The sequence below is a fragment of the Acinonyx jubatus genome, chromosome A1 (assembly GCF_027475565.1).
Source record: "Acinonyx jubatus isolate Ajub_Pintada_27869175 chromosome A1, VMU_Ajub_asm_v1.0, whole genome shotgun sequence".
In the NCBI taxonomy this organism is placed as follows: Eukaryota; Metazoa; Chordata; class Mammalia; order Carnivora; family Felidae; genus Acinonyx; species Acinonyx jubatus.
In genome coordinates, this window is record NC_069380.1 from 77684316 (window position 1) to 77700744 (window position 16429).

The 16429-nt window shown below is 41.9% G+C and overlaps 1 protein-coding gene across 3 annotated transcripts in view; it reads left to right on the top strand.

Moving 5' to 3' along the window:
* MYO16 (myosin XVI) overlaps positions 1 to 16429 on the top strand; it is a 605690-nt gene that overhangs the window by 424444 nt on the left and 164817 nt on the right. For all 3 annotated transcript variants that reach the window (XM_027065214.2, XM_053217786.1, XM_027065212.2), the window contains exons 22-23: positions 9669 to 9821; positions 13396 to 13596. In XM_027065214.2, coding sequence (XP_026921015.2) covers positions 9669 to 9821; positions 13396 to 13596 — 354 coding nt within the window. The remainder of the gene's footprint in view (positions 1 to 9668; positions 9822 to 13395; positions 13597 to 16429) is intronic.

The window sequence follows — 16429 nt, forward strand, 5'->3', positions numbered from 1 at the left end:
TTTAGATTCCAAAATCATGCATACGTTAAATATCCAACTCTATCTTAAACCATTTTCTGCTCTAGGATGTTGAGTTTTCTGAAATCATTTCAACAACTCACCAAGCTACTGATACAACACAATTTGAGAAAGTTTAGTTTCCTTACATAGCAGAATGCTAGTGTAGGGCGGGCCACTCAGTTTCTATAGAGAAGCAAAGAGCAATTAAATAACGAGATGTTATTTTAATGTACTTCCTGCAATAATATTGGGTCCTACTTTTAAAAAACAGTACGGTTAGAAGTCGTTGGCGGGGGTGGGGGCGCCCAGCTGGCTCAGCGAGTGGAGCATGTGACTCTTGATTTCAGAGTTCAGGCCCCACTGTGGACGTGGAGCCTGCTTAAAATAAATAAATAAATAAACAGAAAATAAAGCTTAAAAAGTAAGTCTTCTTCAGGTAACACTTTTAGAAAAGTTATTCTGAGGAAACAAAATGAGGCAGGGAAAAGCAATTTTAATTGTGTGAAGTGTAGTACATTTAATGACCTTTTCCCCTCCAAACCTATCCCTTAGATACTGTCGCCATGTTAGCATTAAGGGAAGCAAGCTCAGATAATTTAAGTAACTCATAGAAGGTCACAGCATGAGGGGCGCCTGGTGGCTCAGTCAGTTGAGCGTCCGACTTGCGGCTCAGGTCATGATCTCACGGCTCGTGAGTTCGAGCCCCACCTTGGGCTCTGTGCTGACAGCTCAGAGCCTGGAGCCTGCTTCAGATTCCATGTCCCTCTCTCGCTGTGCCCCTCCCTCACTCAAGTTCTGTCTCTCTTTCTCTCAAGAATAAATAAAACATTAAAAAAATTGAAGAAAAAAAGAAGGTCACAACATGAGACTCTGGATTCAGGAGTCATGATCTGTGCTGTTTCCGGGTCCAAAGGTTCTTTGAGGCTAGATTTAACTGTGTGGTATTAGTGTACCTTTTCGAAGCTACTGCCTGCTCAGGAGTATATTTGTTTGTATTTCTCTTAGGATAAAACATTATTTACTCTATTAAATGTAGAAACAAGAACTTGTTTTTCTGTTTTTGTTTTTGTTTTTGTTTGGTTGGCTTTTTTGGTGGAGGTGCTGGGGAATGAACCCAAACAAGAAACTTTCAATAAATTTTATTTGCCATCATTTTTTCCCATCGTGGAGTGTTTCTCCCCATCCTTTTACTACGCGTACATAATTTAGAGAATGCAGGCACGTCTTCTTTATTGGAGAATTCCAGCGTGATCAAGAGGAAATGTTACAGGACATAGTGAGAAGAATGAATGGGTTTGGAAATATACATCAGGTCCCTCCAGACAAGAGTGAATTGAGGGTTTTTTTTAGTGATGACTAACCAAGAAAATGCTTCAATTTACAATAGTGGCTGTTTAGATATAACATCCAGATGTGCTAGCCAGGAATGTAGATTCATTTATGTTCCTGCTAATAATCAATAATGACTACAAGTTCTCGAGCCCCCACTGTGTCAGCCGCTTCTGCTCTGTGATCTCTAACTCCTGAGAAAGCCTTATGGGAAAGAGTCCTCAGAGAGAAAAAGAGAAAGAGAGAGAGAGAGAGAGAGAGAGAGAGAGAATCCCAAGCAGGCTCCGCACTGTCAGGACAGAGCCCAATGTGGGGCTTCGAGCTCACAAACCAGGAGATCATGACCTGAGCCGAAGCCAAGAGTTGGAAACTTAACTGACTGAGTCACCCAGGTGCTCTGAAAAGGGAAGGCATATTGATTAAGCTGAGATTTGTTGCCAAACACACACACACTCACACACGCGCACGCACACACACACACACACACACACACACACACACACACACGTTTTGTTGAAAACTGATGAAAAGTACAGTCCTCGAAGGTTTAAAATATGAGAATTTTTACCAGAAGTTATGTTTCCAACACCTGGGCATGGCTTGTGTGCAAACAGAAGGATATATTTTATGGACAAGGTATCATACAAAATATCTAAAAATATTTTTTTCCTTTCACTTGTATTTTCCAGTTGTGATGTTAGAAGATTATTATGTAGAATATGGCAGTCAATGTAGCCAACAGATTTATTATTGGCTGACCCCTTCAGTCCTTCGCTCAAATCCCCAAGTGGTAATTATTGCTATTAAAGGAGAACACAGGTATGAATTAGTCCCATTAAAATATTTAATTATATATATATTATATATATCTTACATATATATAATATATATATATATATTAGAGCTGTGTTGCTCTAAGTGAGAGAGTCACTAAAATAAATGTTGGGAGAGAACATGTTTTTCGCCTGTATAAAAACTATATTTTTGTGCCTAGAAGTAACTTCCATCTCCATTTGCTTAAAACCTAGTCTGCAGAGTTTGACTTTGAAATCTCAGAGGGCAGTGGAGGAGGCAAGGAGGTTTGGTTTAGGAAAGAGTAATCCACCAGAGAGGGGCGGACGGCCGGGGCGACGGGAAAGGCGAAAGCCAAGCAATTCCAGGGAAGATTGCACGGCAGCAGCGGGCGCCTGGTGTGGGTGGGTGCCCAGCTCCTGCTTGCCGCCTGAGGCTCCTGGGGGAAGGGGCCCAGCACACCGCGTCTACACGGCGTTTTACGCTCCTAGATTTACGTGACATCAGTGTTGGCCAAGCCACTGTTGTCTATCAGGTTGAGACAGATGGGGCTGAGAGAAAGGAAACAGGCCTTCCCAGACAAGGACAGAGAGAAGAAAGGCCCCTGCACGACATTCAAAAAGGCAAAATAAATTACAGAATTTAAAAGCTGAAACAGAGACATGCTATTCCCTCACCAACCCCTGCACCTGCTGTTTTACAGATAATGTGTCAACATCAGAAATGATTGATTTATTGGGGAAAGAACATATAGCAATCTGGAAAGCCCCGAGGCTTCCTCTACCCGAGGAAGGTAGAGATTCACGGTATACCCGGGACAGGAAAGGCCCTGAGAAGTCCTGCAGAGAAGCCCATTAACTTAGCTTAACTCAAGGTTTCTCCAACAGGGTTCTGATTTAGCATTTTTTAGATAATATAAATTGACATTTCCTTCGATTAGTGTTCCGCTAAGCACATACAGAAAATGCAGAATATCTGAAATCTAACATCGTTCCTGCACAATCTAATGGCATTCCGTAAGTGTATTATATGTTCGTATCTATGCTAATTGATGAACAAACCAGTTAATAGATAGTGTATGCTCTGTGCTCTCTTCTATTTCAGTGTGTTCACCGGGCAGGTCTGCATATTAAAATCATCTGGGGCGCCTGGGTGGCTCAGTCAGTTAGATGTCCAACTTCGGCTCAGGTCATGATCGCGCGGTTCGTGGGTTCGAGCCCCGCATCAGGCTCTGTGCTGACAGCTCAGAGCCTGGAGCCTGCTTTGGATTCTGTGTCTCCCTCTCTCTCTGCCCCTCCTCCACTCACACTCTGTCTCTTTCTCCTTCAAAAATAAATAAGCATTAAAAAAATCACCTGGAAGGCTTTTGAAATGTATCAAGCCTCACTCTGACTTCATTGGTTCGGGGTCAGGCCCAGACATCAGCATTTATGAAAGCTCCTGGTCATTTCCAGTGTGCAGTTAGGGATGTGACTTGCGTCTAATGCCTGGGGTTGTGCCTTCAACTGGAGTCGGCTTTAATTAACCTCCTACTTTAATTCTGTGATGTAAATGTCATGCTCTATTATATTTTTGCTTCAGAGATATTTCACTGAGTAATGAAAATAAAGGGAGAACAGTTGGTGAAAATTTACTCAAGAAATTAAGTTTGTCATTAATACAAATGATAGGCCATCTGGATAAGCAATAATGTTCTGTTACCAAAGAGTGTTTTCAAGGGGTGCATAATTTTTATTATTAAACCAGTTAGCAACGGCACTTAATGTACAAAGGCTGTATTTTAATCAGAGAAGGGTGCGTGCTAATTAAGCAGTACTTAATAATTGCTCATTTTCATCTATGAATACTCACCTGCACTCGCATGCAGGCTACTCTAAGGAATACCCGGAAATTTAAAGGGACCCAATTACGATTCTGATGGATGAAGTCAAAAAGTAAAAATGATTGCTTTGCACTGAAGACGATCGTATTCTCAATTATTGATGCAGACCAATACGTAAACTACTTTGCCTATAAAAATCTTTCACTGTGTATTTCTCTCACTGTGTTTAATACGTACCCACATACGTACAGACAACAAAGACAGTTTAGCGACGATAAATCCGGAATAAGCAGGTTCTGGCCAGGATTGGGGCCACCGTTGGTGGGGAGGATGCATTTTTTTCAGGTTTCAGCTGGGTATCTGACACAGGCTGGTATATTCATATCAGCGCCCTTAGCTATGTTTGCTGGCAGTTTGGAAGTTCATGCTACAGCAATTCTTTTATATTTTAGCTTTGGCTCAACCAGTGAGGGCTTTAAACAATATAGAATAGGGACAGGCAAACTGTCTTGGTAAAAAACTATCATGTCCGCATTACTTGAAAGTGAGTTTGAAAACCGTTCTGCTTTGGACCGTGCGCGCTCCCAGTGATACGCCTTACCGCTGAGGACTGCTCTCCTCTGTTCGAAATACAAATATATCCCAGTTCAGAAAACGCCACTGTAATAAAGACTACAAGTCAAAACTCACTCCCCAGCCTACTCAGTTTTCCACACCGAGCTGGAATTTTCCCTATGGGATTTTCATAAATTACTTCCCCCCCCCCCCCCCCCCGCAAATACAAAGAACATGATGTACAATAAAAGGTTCAGATTTATTGTTCGGATCACCCCATGTCACAAAACCCCATCTGGTACTGCAGCTTCTGAATGCTGAAGCTGGGTACAGGAGCTGTATGTTTTATGAGTCGTCTTGACCAGGAGACTGAGAAATTGAGTTGTATCCAGAAGCACTGGCCAAATCCTTTTTCTGTTAGCTGAAGTTTGGCAGGTTGCTTCAGGCCTTCCTTGGGGCAAAAAAAAAAAAAAAAAAAAAAGGAATAAAAACTTGTACTTGGACCCCCTCCAGCTCTTTCCAATTTTACCGTGGCTTCGACCACATTCCCACTTGGTATCACCATTTTGACCAGAACAGCGGACTGATTCGGTGAAGCCAATACTCAGTTCAATAAAATATTAGTTAAATAGTAGCAAATGAAATATCTGTTTGTATTATAAAAAAGCTTACATCAGTGACAACAGCCAGGTATATAGAGAGATGATCAGCCGTGAGACAGTCAGGGGCAATGAGGATTTAGTCAGATTGTCATCCAAAGTAATTTTTGCAACCACAGACCTGCCGTCCATCATGATCACAAAATGATAAGAGAATTCTCTTCCGTGTGTTTGAGACATCCACATCCAAGTATTTTCAATTAGAGGGTCTTGAAATGAGGGGAAAGGTAAACGTCGTATAATTTGGGTATTTCTTGCACAAGAGAGAATCAGCCACTGATGTTATACTTTGATATCCTCTATCAGACTTCTTTTTACCATTTCACACGGTAACAGACATCATCTTATTTTTTATGGCCTCAATATTTGTTTCCTGAGCAATCTGTTTCCTAAAATATATTGCATCGAGGCACACTCCCCACTTTTAAACCACTTCTTTGGCGTAAGATCAGACTGCTGAGATACAGAACCTATTTGTGTTTTCTTAAATGATTTAATGTCTGTTTTAATATCAAAATGTTTGAAACATTACAATTGTGTATATCATATAATTAAAGAGAATGTTTTCCAACGCTCTCATTCCATAATGGAGTCATTTATTTTCTGTTCACTTACTGCAACTATTTCAAATTTTAATAACCTTTTATAGCATTTATTCATCTTTAGTAACAAAATTACTTCAGTATTACAGGAGTATAACACGTTATTAGATTGGGGAACATCTCAAAATCTTATTTTTTTAAACAAAGTGAAATCGTTTGTAGAACGATTTTTTCTTTCTTCATTTTTCTTCTCTAACAACAATTTTCAGAGATTTCTGTTTCTTTTTTATGGTAAAATGAGAGAGACAAATAAATGTATGACTTTCCTAGTGGGGCCCCTACTGTGGACAGATGCTATGCAATGTTAGAGAAGGGTTTGTGTTTCCAGAATCACTTCTGGAGATTCATATACTGGAGGGTAAGAAAGGCACAGATCTTGGTCGGCTGGTGGCAGTTTTGATGGAGGACAGCAAGCGGAAGGGTGTGCTAGGCTGTGTCAGCACCAAGGAAGGAAATATTTTTCATTCGGCCTTTAAATAATGAGTTCCATCTCTCCCTTTGCCAACGATAATGTGCTAACCTGATAGGTCTGTGTCCAAACATGTAACGTGAGATGTCTTATGTGGTATGTTGTCACCCCAAGTGACTGTGGTTGTAATTTTTTTTATATACATTCAGAGAATTGATGGGTGACAGTGAGGCTTTATCTAAGATACTTGTACTTTACAAAGAACTTCCAACCTTGCGTGTATCTCAGGGACTCTAGTTGTCAAGGCACAGAGAGAAGAAGTTCCTAGCAACTACTGGCCAAATCAGATAGAAGGGAGAAAACTCAAGAAATCCCAGAGACCACGGCAGGGGTAGCGGGAGGAAGAAGATGATTCAAAGTTGAAGTCTAAGTTTAAACAAATGGTCTGAGTTCTTTAGGTTTCGAAGTAATTTCTTTTTTTAAAAAAAAAATTTTTTTTTCAACGTTTATTTATTTTTGGGACAGAGAGAGACAGAGCATGAACGGGGGAGGGGCAGAGAGAGAGGGAGACACAGAATCGGAAACAGGCTCCAGGCTCTGAGCCATCAGCCCAGAGCCTGACGCGGGGCAGGTTTCGAAGTAATTTCAACACAGCAGCGATGCGGCATGGTTATTTTCCTTTTAACCTACATCTTGTTTTGTAGTAGAATGCAATAGGAAAGCTTTTTCAGTCTAAAGACACTCATTTGATGGCCAAGTTTACAAAAACGATTTTTTGTTTTTACTGTGAAGTCAGAGCTGCAAGAACAGCGACTGGAAATGAGGGCAGTAGTCCGGGACCATCGTTTTCTGGCCCGGAGTTAATAGGAATTGCTTTTGTTATTCTCCGAGTGTCAATGCATGGCATTTAGATCTTATTGCTAATGTAATTATTATTAGTTAAACATTTTATCTGGTATAATTCTGTGTCGATTATTCTCCACCTTGTACATTTCTAACAAAACGTCGATGTACATTCATCATTGAAGTAATTGGACTGGATTAGGTCTGAGCCTCCCCATTTTCAGCTCTCCAAACACACTTTGGTCAGCCTAGCCCCATGCCTTCAGTCCTGTCACCATGTCACTGTCCCTAAAGACATTTGAGCTGTGTCTACTCGCGAAATTCTGGTCTTGGTAAGAAGTAAGGAATGGAACCCGGCAGCAAACCATTGGTCTCAGGACAAACTGTGTGTTCTGACCAATGCCCTGTACTGATTGGTTTGTTTCTTCCCTGAAACGTCTTCCTCTGAGATTCCATGTCCATAGAATCCCTTAAACCCCCAACCTCCCCAATAGCTGGATTTGTGAGAAAACGGCTTTTTCTTTTCTATGTTCATGTTGTTGTTGTTCTTCTTCTTCTTCTTCTTCTTTTTGTTTGGGAGAGAGAGAGAGAGAGAGGGAGAGAGAGAAAGAGAGAGAGAGAGAGGGAGAGAGAGAGAGAGAGAGGAAGCAATAGAGCATGAGTCAAGGAGGGGTAGAGAGAGAGGGAGAGAGAGAATCTTAAGCAGGCTCCATTCTCAGTATGGCGCTCAACTCGGGACTCGATCTCATGGCCATGTGATCATGACCTGAGCTGAAATCAAGAGTTGAATGCTCAACCAACTGAGCCACCCAGGCACCCCTATTCTCAGGTTATTCTTAATTCATGAATACCCACACCTTTATCTGCATGTGTAGACACCCATATGGAGAATTAAAGAATTCTTGGTGTTGGTCATTTGCAGAGGAGGCTTGGCCTGCTGATAGGAAGGAAGCTGAAACATAAGGGTTGTTCTTATATGTCTAGGAGAGAAGCCATGAGCTCCCAGTCGAGGGACAGGAATGTTTAGGAGGAGTTCCCACTTAGCAGGTGTCATGATGATACCAGACTTGCAGAAGAATGTGGATATGTGGAAAGAGGGATGTAGGGTGGTCTTTCTTTTCTCCAGTGACTATTTCAGTCTCTATGGCCTACAAAATCTTTGACATTTTCACTATATAACTATAGCACATTCATATTAAATATAATCCTAGATATTATTTCCTTTGAAGATGAGATCTGATTTTCTTTTATTTTTTACCTTTAAAAATTTTTTAATGTTTACTTATTTTTGAGAAAGAGAGAGAGAGAGAGCAGGGGAGGGCAGAGAGAGAGAGAGAGAGGGAGACACAGAATCTGAAGCAGGCTCCAGGCTCTGAGCCGTCAGCACAGAGCCTGATGTGGGACTCAAACTCATGAATCACAAGACCATGACCTGAACCAAAGTTGGATGCTCAACTGACTGAGCCACCCAGGCACCCCTGATTTTCTTTTAAAAGCTTTTTTTCCCAGTTACTTTGATTTATGTGAATTGTTCATCTGTCATTACTTTCAGTGACTTACTCAATTCTAAATAGTTCTAGTGATTTCTGGATTTTATCTGATGTAATATAATTGCTCGCATGCCCATGGTGTGCGAGACTAAATGAGCTCATGAAGGACGTGGGTGTAGACAGAGAAGACTGAGCCCTGGGCCACTCCAGGTAGAGGTAGAAAAGGAGGTAGAGAAGCAGTGGCCCAGGGGGCAGGAGTCCACGAGCCTGTAGTGTCCTGGAAGAGAGCAGAGGCAGAGGAATCCCTGTGAGATATCACTGGGAGGTCAAGGAAAATGAACACCAAGAATTGAACATTGGATTTTGGAATGCTCACGTAGTTCTGGTGGTGTTCTGGTGGAACACTGGGGCAAAAGTTTATCGGAGTAGCTTCAACAGTGTGGGGGGGGGGGTGCTGGAGAAGAATTTGAGATAATAAGGAGAGACAACTCTTTGGAGGTTTTCTTGTTACAAAAGAAAGCAGAGAAGTGACGGCATAGCCTAGAGAGGAAGTAAGCCTTCATTTTTGTAAGATTTGGGGTATTTTGTGTCTTTTTAGTACTTAAGATAATTTTTCAGATTAAGAAATAACATATTTGTTTCTCGATGGACAGAAGAATTGACAGTTGGAGGAGTATAAAAAACTTTCTGATAAAGAAAATAGTTTCGGCAACAATGCGTAGAGAAGTTCTTCTTTCTGAAGGAGACTCCCGTTCTCTTGCCCATCGTGGGTACGGAACAGAAGTGAGGAGGCAGGAGATGTTGCTCCCCTCTCTGGGCTTTCATGGTAAATCCAACTTTTATCCTCAGTTGTTGACTAGAGGCAATTGGAATTTTTTTTAAATACCCAAATATAGTCCCCCAACTTGTTAGTTAGTGTTGTACATTATACTTCTTGTGGTTTTTAATGTATTCAAAATGGAATAATCAGACCGTATGAAGTCAACAATATGAAGTGAAGCTTTCTGCGTTGGCTTCTCAAGCCGTACCCTAATGCTTGATTGCAATGAACTGATTGGTGTGGAACGTTCGTGAGTCAATATGCCACCGATCTGAAATGGTCACAGAAGGAGTGGATCTGCATGGCCATACTTATCTTGTGAATTGTTTTCTTCTTCCCCACAATAGCTTTGTGTCAACATGACCAATGAGAAGATGCACCACTATATCAATGAAGTGCTTTTTCTACACGAGCAAACAGAATGTGTACAAGAGGGAGTTGCCATGGAAACAGCTTATTCTCCTGGTAACCAGACTGGAGTTTTGGATTTTTTTTTCCAGGTATTCACATAATATAATTAGATACTTTACAGGATTCAAATATGCTAGAGACAAAGAATTTTCTTTCAGTGGGCCTTATTTTTGAGATCTCTTTGTATATGAGGCTTCATTGTATTTATGATTTTTCAGTCAAATGAGGAGCACAAGTTAGCTTTTTCTGAAGAGGCATTTGAAGGATTCTCAATTCATTGAAAGAACTGGAAATACCAGATTGTATTGTTATGAAGATATTCAGCCTTGGTTATGTCACCAAAACTCTCCTGTGGCACAGTTACAAATGCCCAATGTGCAAAATTAGTATTTTATAAAACAATACTAAGACTAACGAGATCATGAAACAAATTCAATAGAATCTTTTCAGCTTATCTTCAAAGATTCTAAATTAAAATATGGAAAAACATTGGAAGAAAAAATATATATCCACATAACCTCAGGATCTACGCAGGTGTGGATCTTTGCCTAACAAAAATCTACCATATCCTACCTACTAATTTAAGAAGATATTATATACATCTCTAAATAATATCTTTAAGACACTCAAACTTTGTTGAAAACTGACACCATTCAGCTATTGGAGAGCACAGAATGTGATTTTCTACTCTTTATTTGTATAAACGGAGACTTACAAATTTATACATCTGCCTAATATGTAAAATATTCTCGTTTCTATTACCAACCTGTCAACATTTTTTTTAATTATAGAAGAAGCCCTCTTCTTCCAGAAAGCCCTCCCTCATCATGACACATAAAGTACATAACTTCTGTATGTAAGGTTAAAGAATGTCCTCAAAGTGACAGTAACATGTAGTGAACCAGGTATGGGAAGCTGCAGGTACCCGCCACCCTCCTTCTCGCTTCTGTATCCTTGACTGCTAACCAGTGGTCAGCAGAATGATGTTAATTCTGTCTCTTTGACGACCATCCTTGAGATTTCACCTTGGAGTGATTATTTCAATAGGAGGACCCTCATCAGTATGAGGGGGAAATGAGAAGGGACATTTCAGACTGCTACTTCTCTTTGATGCCCATAAAAATGAAAAGACATAGCAAGTATAGGGTGAAACTTGGATGTTTACCTACAAATACGCAGGTCTGTGTGGCAGACAAGCAAACCCTACAATAATACCAAGGAAGCTTATTGTTTCCTTCTTAGTACCCATAATCCTCTACTGCTCACAAATATCTGAAATATTTGCACAGACCATATTCATATTTCAACAAACATGTATTTGTCTTGTATCCAGGAAGCGTGGAGGTAGATCCAGATTCTTACCCAACTCTCCACGAGTCAGGTGCATTTTACCACACTGTCCGTGCTCGACACCTTCTGTTGATGAGGCAAAATGGCATATCCTTCAGGAGAACAGTTCAGTCTCTCCTGAACCCTCACTGCTGAAGGAATTGAGGGTCGTTTTTAGGACTTTTTCTCCATGTTCTATTTTCTTCTTTAGACACTCGAGCAAGTTTCCAAGTCTGTAAGTTTGTTTACCAGCATTCTTTCATGGTTTTATATTAAACGTTCAGAAAACACATACACATTTTAAAATTTCTGGCGGCAATACAAATTATCTTGGTATCCAATCATCTTATCCTTGGAAAATATCATCTTGCTTTTGAAATAGAGTGGTCTGGCTCTTTGGGAATTGATCACTTCCCTTGGGGCCTTGACTCTGAGTTGCTGAAACACCCATTAAAGCTTTAAATTCTAGCTTCCAAAGAGAAGGTCTGTCACTGGCCCTGAAATATGCATGCACTTGCAACATCCTTAACTAGTCCATTTACACTCCCACTGTGTGTCCGTATGGACTCGTGGCAGGGGTTGGGGGTGGGGAACAAGGAGGGGAGTGTAACAGCACGTGGAGGGGAATCATGGCGTGATGCTCAGAAGCATAGGTAAAGAAGCAGCTTCTGATCGTACATATCAACATCTTACTCTTCAGCAAATAAATTGAAATGGAGAATCTCTGATCTTCTTAGTACATCCCGGGCAGGACCAGTCCTCTGCCAACTCCACGTTGACTTTTCTTTAGGGTGTCTATTCATCCACTTTGTGTACCTGTGTATTTTTGTCATCTTGGGGCTCTTGCTGGGGCCGCTGGCTCTCTGAGAACCTTGTCATGTACCACACAGTGGACTTCCTTCTCCAAATCTCCTCATCAAATACATTTTTCTGTTGGTAACAAAAGTCTCTCAAGGTGTTAGTGACCCAGGGAGTTCGCCTTCCTAGTTCCTTCCCAGGCCTCTTTCTCAATCAGTTCTTTCTCTCCTCCTTTCCCAGGGAAGCTATCTATCTCCTTGTTCCAGAGATGGTGCTTTAGTTGCCAAAGGGTTCCCGAAGGGTTCCCCCTGGTGTGTGAGCCCCCACCGAGCCTCCTTATGGCTGCCACTTCCAAACTTTCTTCTCTAGGTGGCCTTGGAAGGATCTCAACTTTTGCAGCCCTCAGATATCTATATATAGTTTTTACATTTCCTTTACCATGCACAGGCAACTCCAAGAGGCTTAGGACAACTAAACTATTCCAGCTACAAAAAAAATGGCTTTCTGTTGGCCAAATCAATAGCATCACGAAAGGCCTGTGATGCTACGGTTTGGTGACCTCAGGTAAAAACGCAAACTGAATCGCTAGAGGGGTCAGTATTGATCCCTTCACTTCCTGGGAAGAATTATTTTTATGGTATTCACGTTTCCAAGAGCACACTGAGTTGATGTGAAGAATTAAAATATATGACAGAATAAGGTAAATAAACAACATAAATTGCCTTGTTTTTAAAGGCACGTGAACACGTGAACAGAAAACTCTCCTAGGATTTGACACGTGAACAGAAAACTCTCCTAGGAAAGAAAAGATAAACAGCACAGCCCAGGGTAAAAGTTCTTCACCTGATGTGTAAACCATGTGGGCACAACGGTGTTCTGTTGTGCAGGGAACAAACTGTTAGGGCTTAAGAAGTTCTTTCAAGCAGGCTTTTCCTTCACGTGCGATTAATTTTAAGTGGTTGCTTGGGCATGACTTTAGCTTCCTTGTTTGACAGCTAGGAGCTATCAGACTTCTAATTTGAATTTTACGAGGTACAGCTTCCATATTTACTTTTTCTAGGTCTTGATATTATAGTCACTTCTAGTTCCTGCTGAATAGGAGTTTTCTACAATTTTTATGACTCAACATGATTGTAGGTTCTGTTTCTGGGTAAGTTACCTGACCCCACCATAAATATAAAGTGGTGGATATGGGGTATAGGTCAAGAAAAAATACCTCTCCTTTAGTTAGTAATTTTATGTTTCTTATTGAGATGAGAAATCCTTTTTAATAACTTCAGTGTTTTAAGGACATTATAACACACTTTTTAATTTATTTATTCAGTATCAATCAATTATTAATCAATCAATACTGTTTAGGGCCTACATTACATCAAGAGTTTTGTTAGGTGTCAGGGTTACAATAGTGAGCAAACACAAGTGTGTATTAAAAGTTTATATGAACGTAATGAAAATCCAAACGAGCGTACGTGAACAATAACAAAATCATAAAATTGAGTAAAAGACAAAACATGACTATCTCTTCTTGATTTCCAGAAGCCATCTGGATTTCTCTCTTTATTGGATGAAGAAAGTCAAATGATGTGGTCGATGGAACCAAATCTTCCCAAGAAGCTACAAAGTCTCCTAGAATCTTCAAACACAAATGCAGTCTATTCCCCCATGAAGGATGGGAACGGTAACGTTGCGCTCAAAGATCGGGGTGCAGCGTTCAGAGTCACGCACTATGCGGGAAGGGTAAGTCGAGTGGAGGCACGATGTTATCACATGCGGTGATGGACCAAACGTCTTGAGGACAAGCTTTAAAGTTTTAGATATTTTAGAGTTTATTATTTCAAGGAATGAAAGTTGGGTGAACAACCCACACAGTTTTACTCTTCTAAGCTATTTTATTTTAACCTGATGAGGACGTTGCGTCTTCAGAATGTGGGTGATAAAGCAGGCAGTCAGATCCTTCCGTAATGTTCCCCAGATTGTAACATAATGTGAGCACAAGGGCCTTGGATTCAATACAGAGAGGTCTGCTCTGAACTGTGGGATCCTTTCATTATCCAAACAAATATTGGTTTTCTGAGTTGACTTACCTTCAATATAGTTTTTAGCATTGTATTATTTTTCTTAAAGCACGCATCACCCTGAGTAAAGAAAGATGCCCTCACGCTCTTCTCTCTTAAACACCTTCAAGGACCTCCTCCTACCTGTCTAGAAAAACCTCCCTCCTTAGGCTGGGCTAATATCCCAGGCTTCTCTGAGCTGATGCCAGTCATTTGAGCCATGGCTTATCCGTCACAACCCCCCTGTGCAAAACCTCTGTTCAGTTGACTTTCTCCAATCCACTCACTGTTTCCTCCGCGTGCCTCCCGGCTTACACTCCTTCTGCTCAAGCTTGAACTATCCTCCTTGTCTTCTTCACAAGGTCACATTGTAGCCACCTTTTGAAACTTAAATCTACTTCCCCTTACCTCTGATCCAGCCCCCAGCTGTGGTTACTATGTCAGTAACCACAGTGTATTTCGGATCATTTCAGCCAGTGTTTTCACTGAGATGCTACTATGTGCCAAACCCAGAGTATTAGAGAACCAAAGACGAATAAACCATATTCCTTGCCCCCAAACATCTTAGTCTCCATAAATAAGGAGAAGGCAAAGTAACCAATAATTATGATAGAATTTGCTTATAACAACCCTGGTAACAGTAACAATGTTCTGCATTACCCTGGAGGAGGAAGTAATCATTTGGCTCCCAAAGAAAGTGCAGAAGTATTTCCCGGAGGAGGGAAAATGTGACCCAGGCCTTCGGGGATGAGTTACAGTTCAGTAAGGATAATAGGAAGGAGGAGTGCAGTGGAGACACAGACTTTCGAAGGACGATGGCAGGTGCGTCCCCTAGGATTCGGTGGCAGAGAGGCAGAACCCACTGTAGCACTCAAGTGGAAAGTCATGTGGTGTAGGAGAACAGTTGTCATGAGACTCTCAGTGGGACCTTGAGGAATGACTCAAAACCCCGGCACAGGACGGGCCTTCCAGCATGGCCGTGACCTCGTCTTCGATCAGGAAGCTTCCAGCCAAACTGAGAACCTGCTGCTATGGGAACTGACTCTCAGTTCCTGCTACCGCTGACACCAGTCAAGTGCCCGTCCTCTGGCACTTGAACGTGGAAGAATCCGGTGACCCAGGGACCGGGCCTGGAGATCTCCATGCTCCGTGATATGCTCATCGGGCACAACAGAGAGGAAGCATGAGCCCCAGCACGTCTACTTTCTGAGTCTGTTGGAACCGTGCTGTGCCAGGCCGGGGGAGGCTAACGAGCAATCAGACACTAGCTGCAAAGGAGTCTGGGAATTTTCCCGCCTTCTAACGTGTGCAGTACAAGAAGGAAGCTGTTCCTGAGAGTGCCGGGGGCCATTCTGCCATGTCCACACACGCTGCATTTGGGAAATGGTATAAGAAGTGCAGTTAAGTCTGTAGAGGTTGGCCGCTTTTAGCCAAATCATGAAAAAGCATGCATGTACTTCTCAGGACTCTGTCCTCTTGGCAGTGTTAAGTCCCCAGATACTTTCCGACAGTGTGGGGGATGAAGAAAGGACGACAGAGGACACGATACGCGACAGATTTGGGGGGAAAGGAAGGGGGCTATGGAAACGCTCAAGCACGGACCGCATTCGGATGATAGCAGAGGCACACACAGGTGGTGTTCTCTAGGGGACAGCGGGATGCTGACTGACAAGATGTCCAAAGCAGGAGAGGCGCCATCGCTTGAAGTGACAGAGGTCTCTCCCCCCACCGATGCACGGACAGTTCTAGTGCCGACCAGGAGAGGAGACCCTGGGGAATCGAGGGGCAGCCTGGAAGGAAAGCTCTTCAGGGCAGATGTTTCGGATTTGAGGTTTTTAATAGCAATGTCAATAGGATGCAGCAAATAAAATAAAAGGGGTTGGCTGTTTTTAGAAACCTAGGCATAGTTTTGGAAATGTGTATCTAGAAAATTTCACTCAAGAAGAGCATGGAAAAGAAGAAACGTAGTAGGAAAGAGAATCCTGAAGACCGAGCGAAAAGGAGGGGGAATGGGGTCAGCAAGAAATAGACCTGAACAGGCCAGGTGGGCCAGGAGCACCCTGGGGGGACGTTGTAGCAGCATGGCAAGGTGTGATGAACCGAGATTTTACACACACATACACACACACACACACACATTCCCAGAGTGTTATCAACTTATTCACTATCTTTTATATTTGAGAGAGTTAGCCTTTAAAATTTATTTTATTTTATTTTTTTGGAGAGAGAAAGGGTGCGTGTATGCATGCACACAGGCACAAGCAGGGAAGGGGCAGGTGGAGAGAGAGAATCCCAAGCAGGATCCTTGCTCTGTGTGGAGCTTGACTCAGGGCTTGATCCCACAACACTGGGATCATGACCTGGGCTGAAATCAAACGTCGGATACTCAACCGACTGAGCCACCCAGGCGGCCCTAATTTTTTTTTTTTAGAACAGTAGCAGTCTTCTAGTCCCGTATTTGAATTCTCTAATATATATTTTCTTCATATCTAGCATTTATTGAATTCATAAGCTTT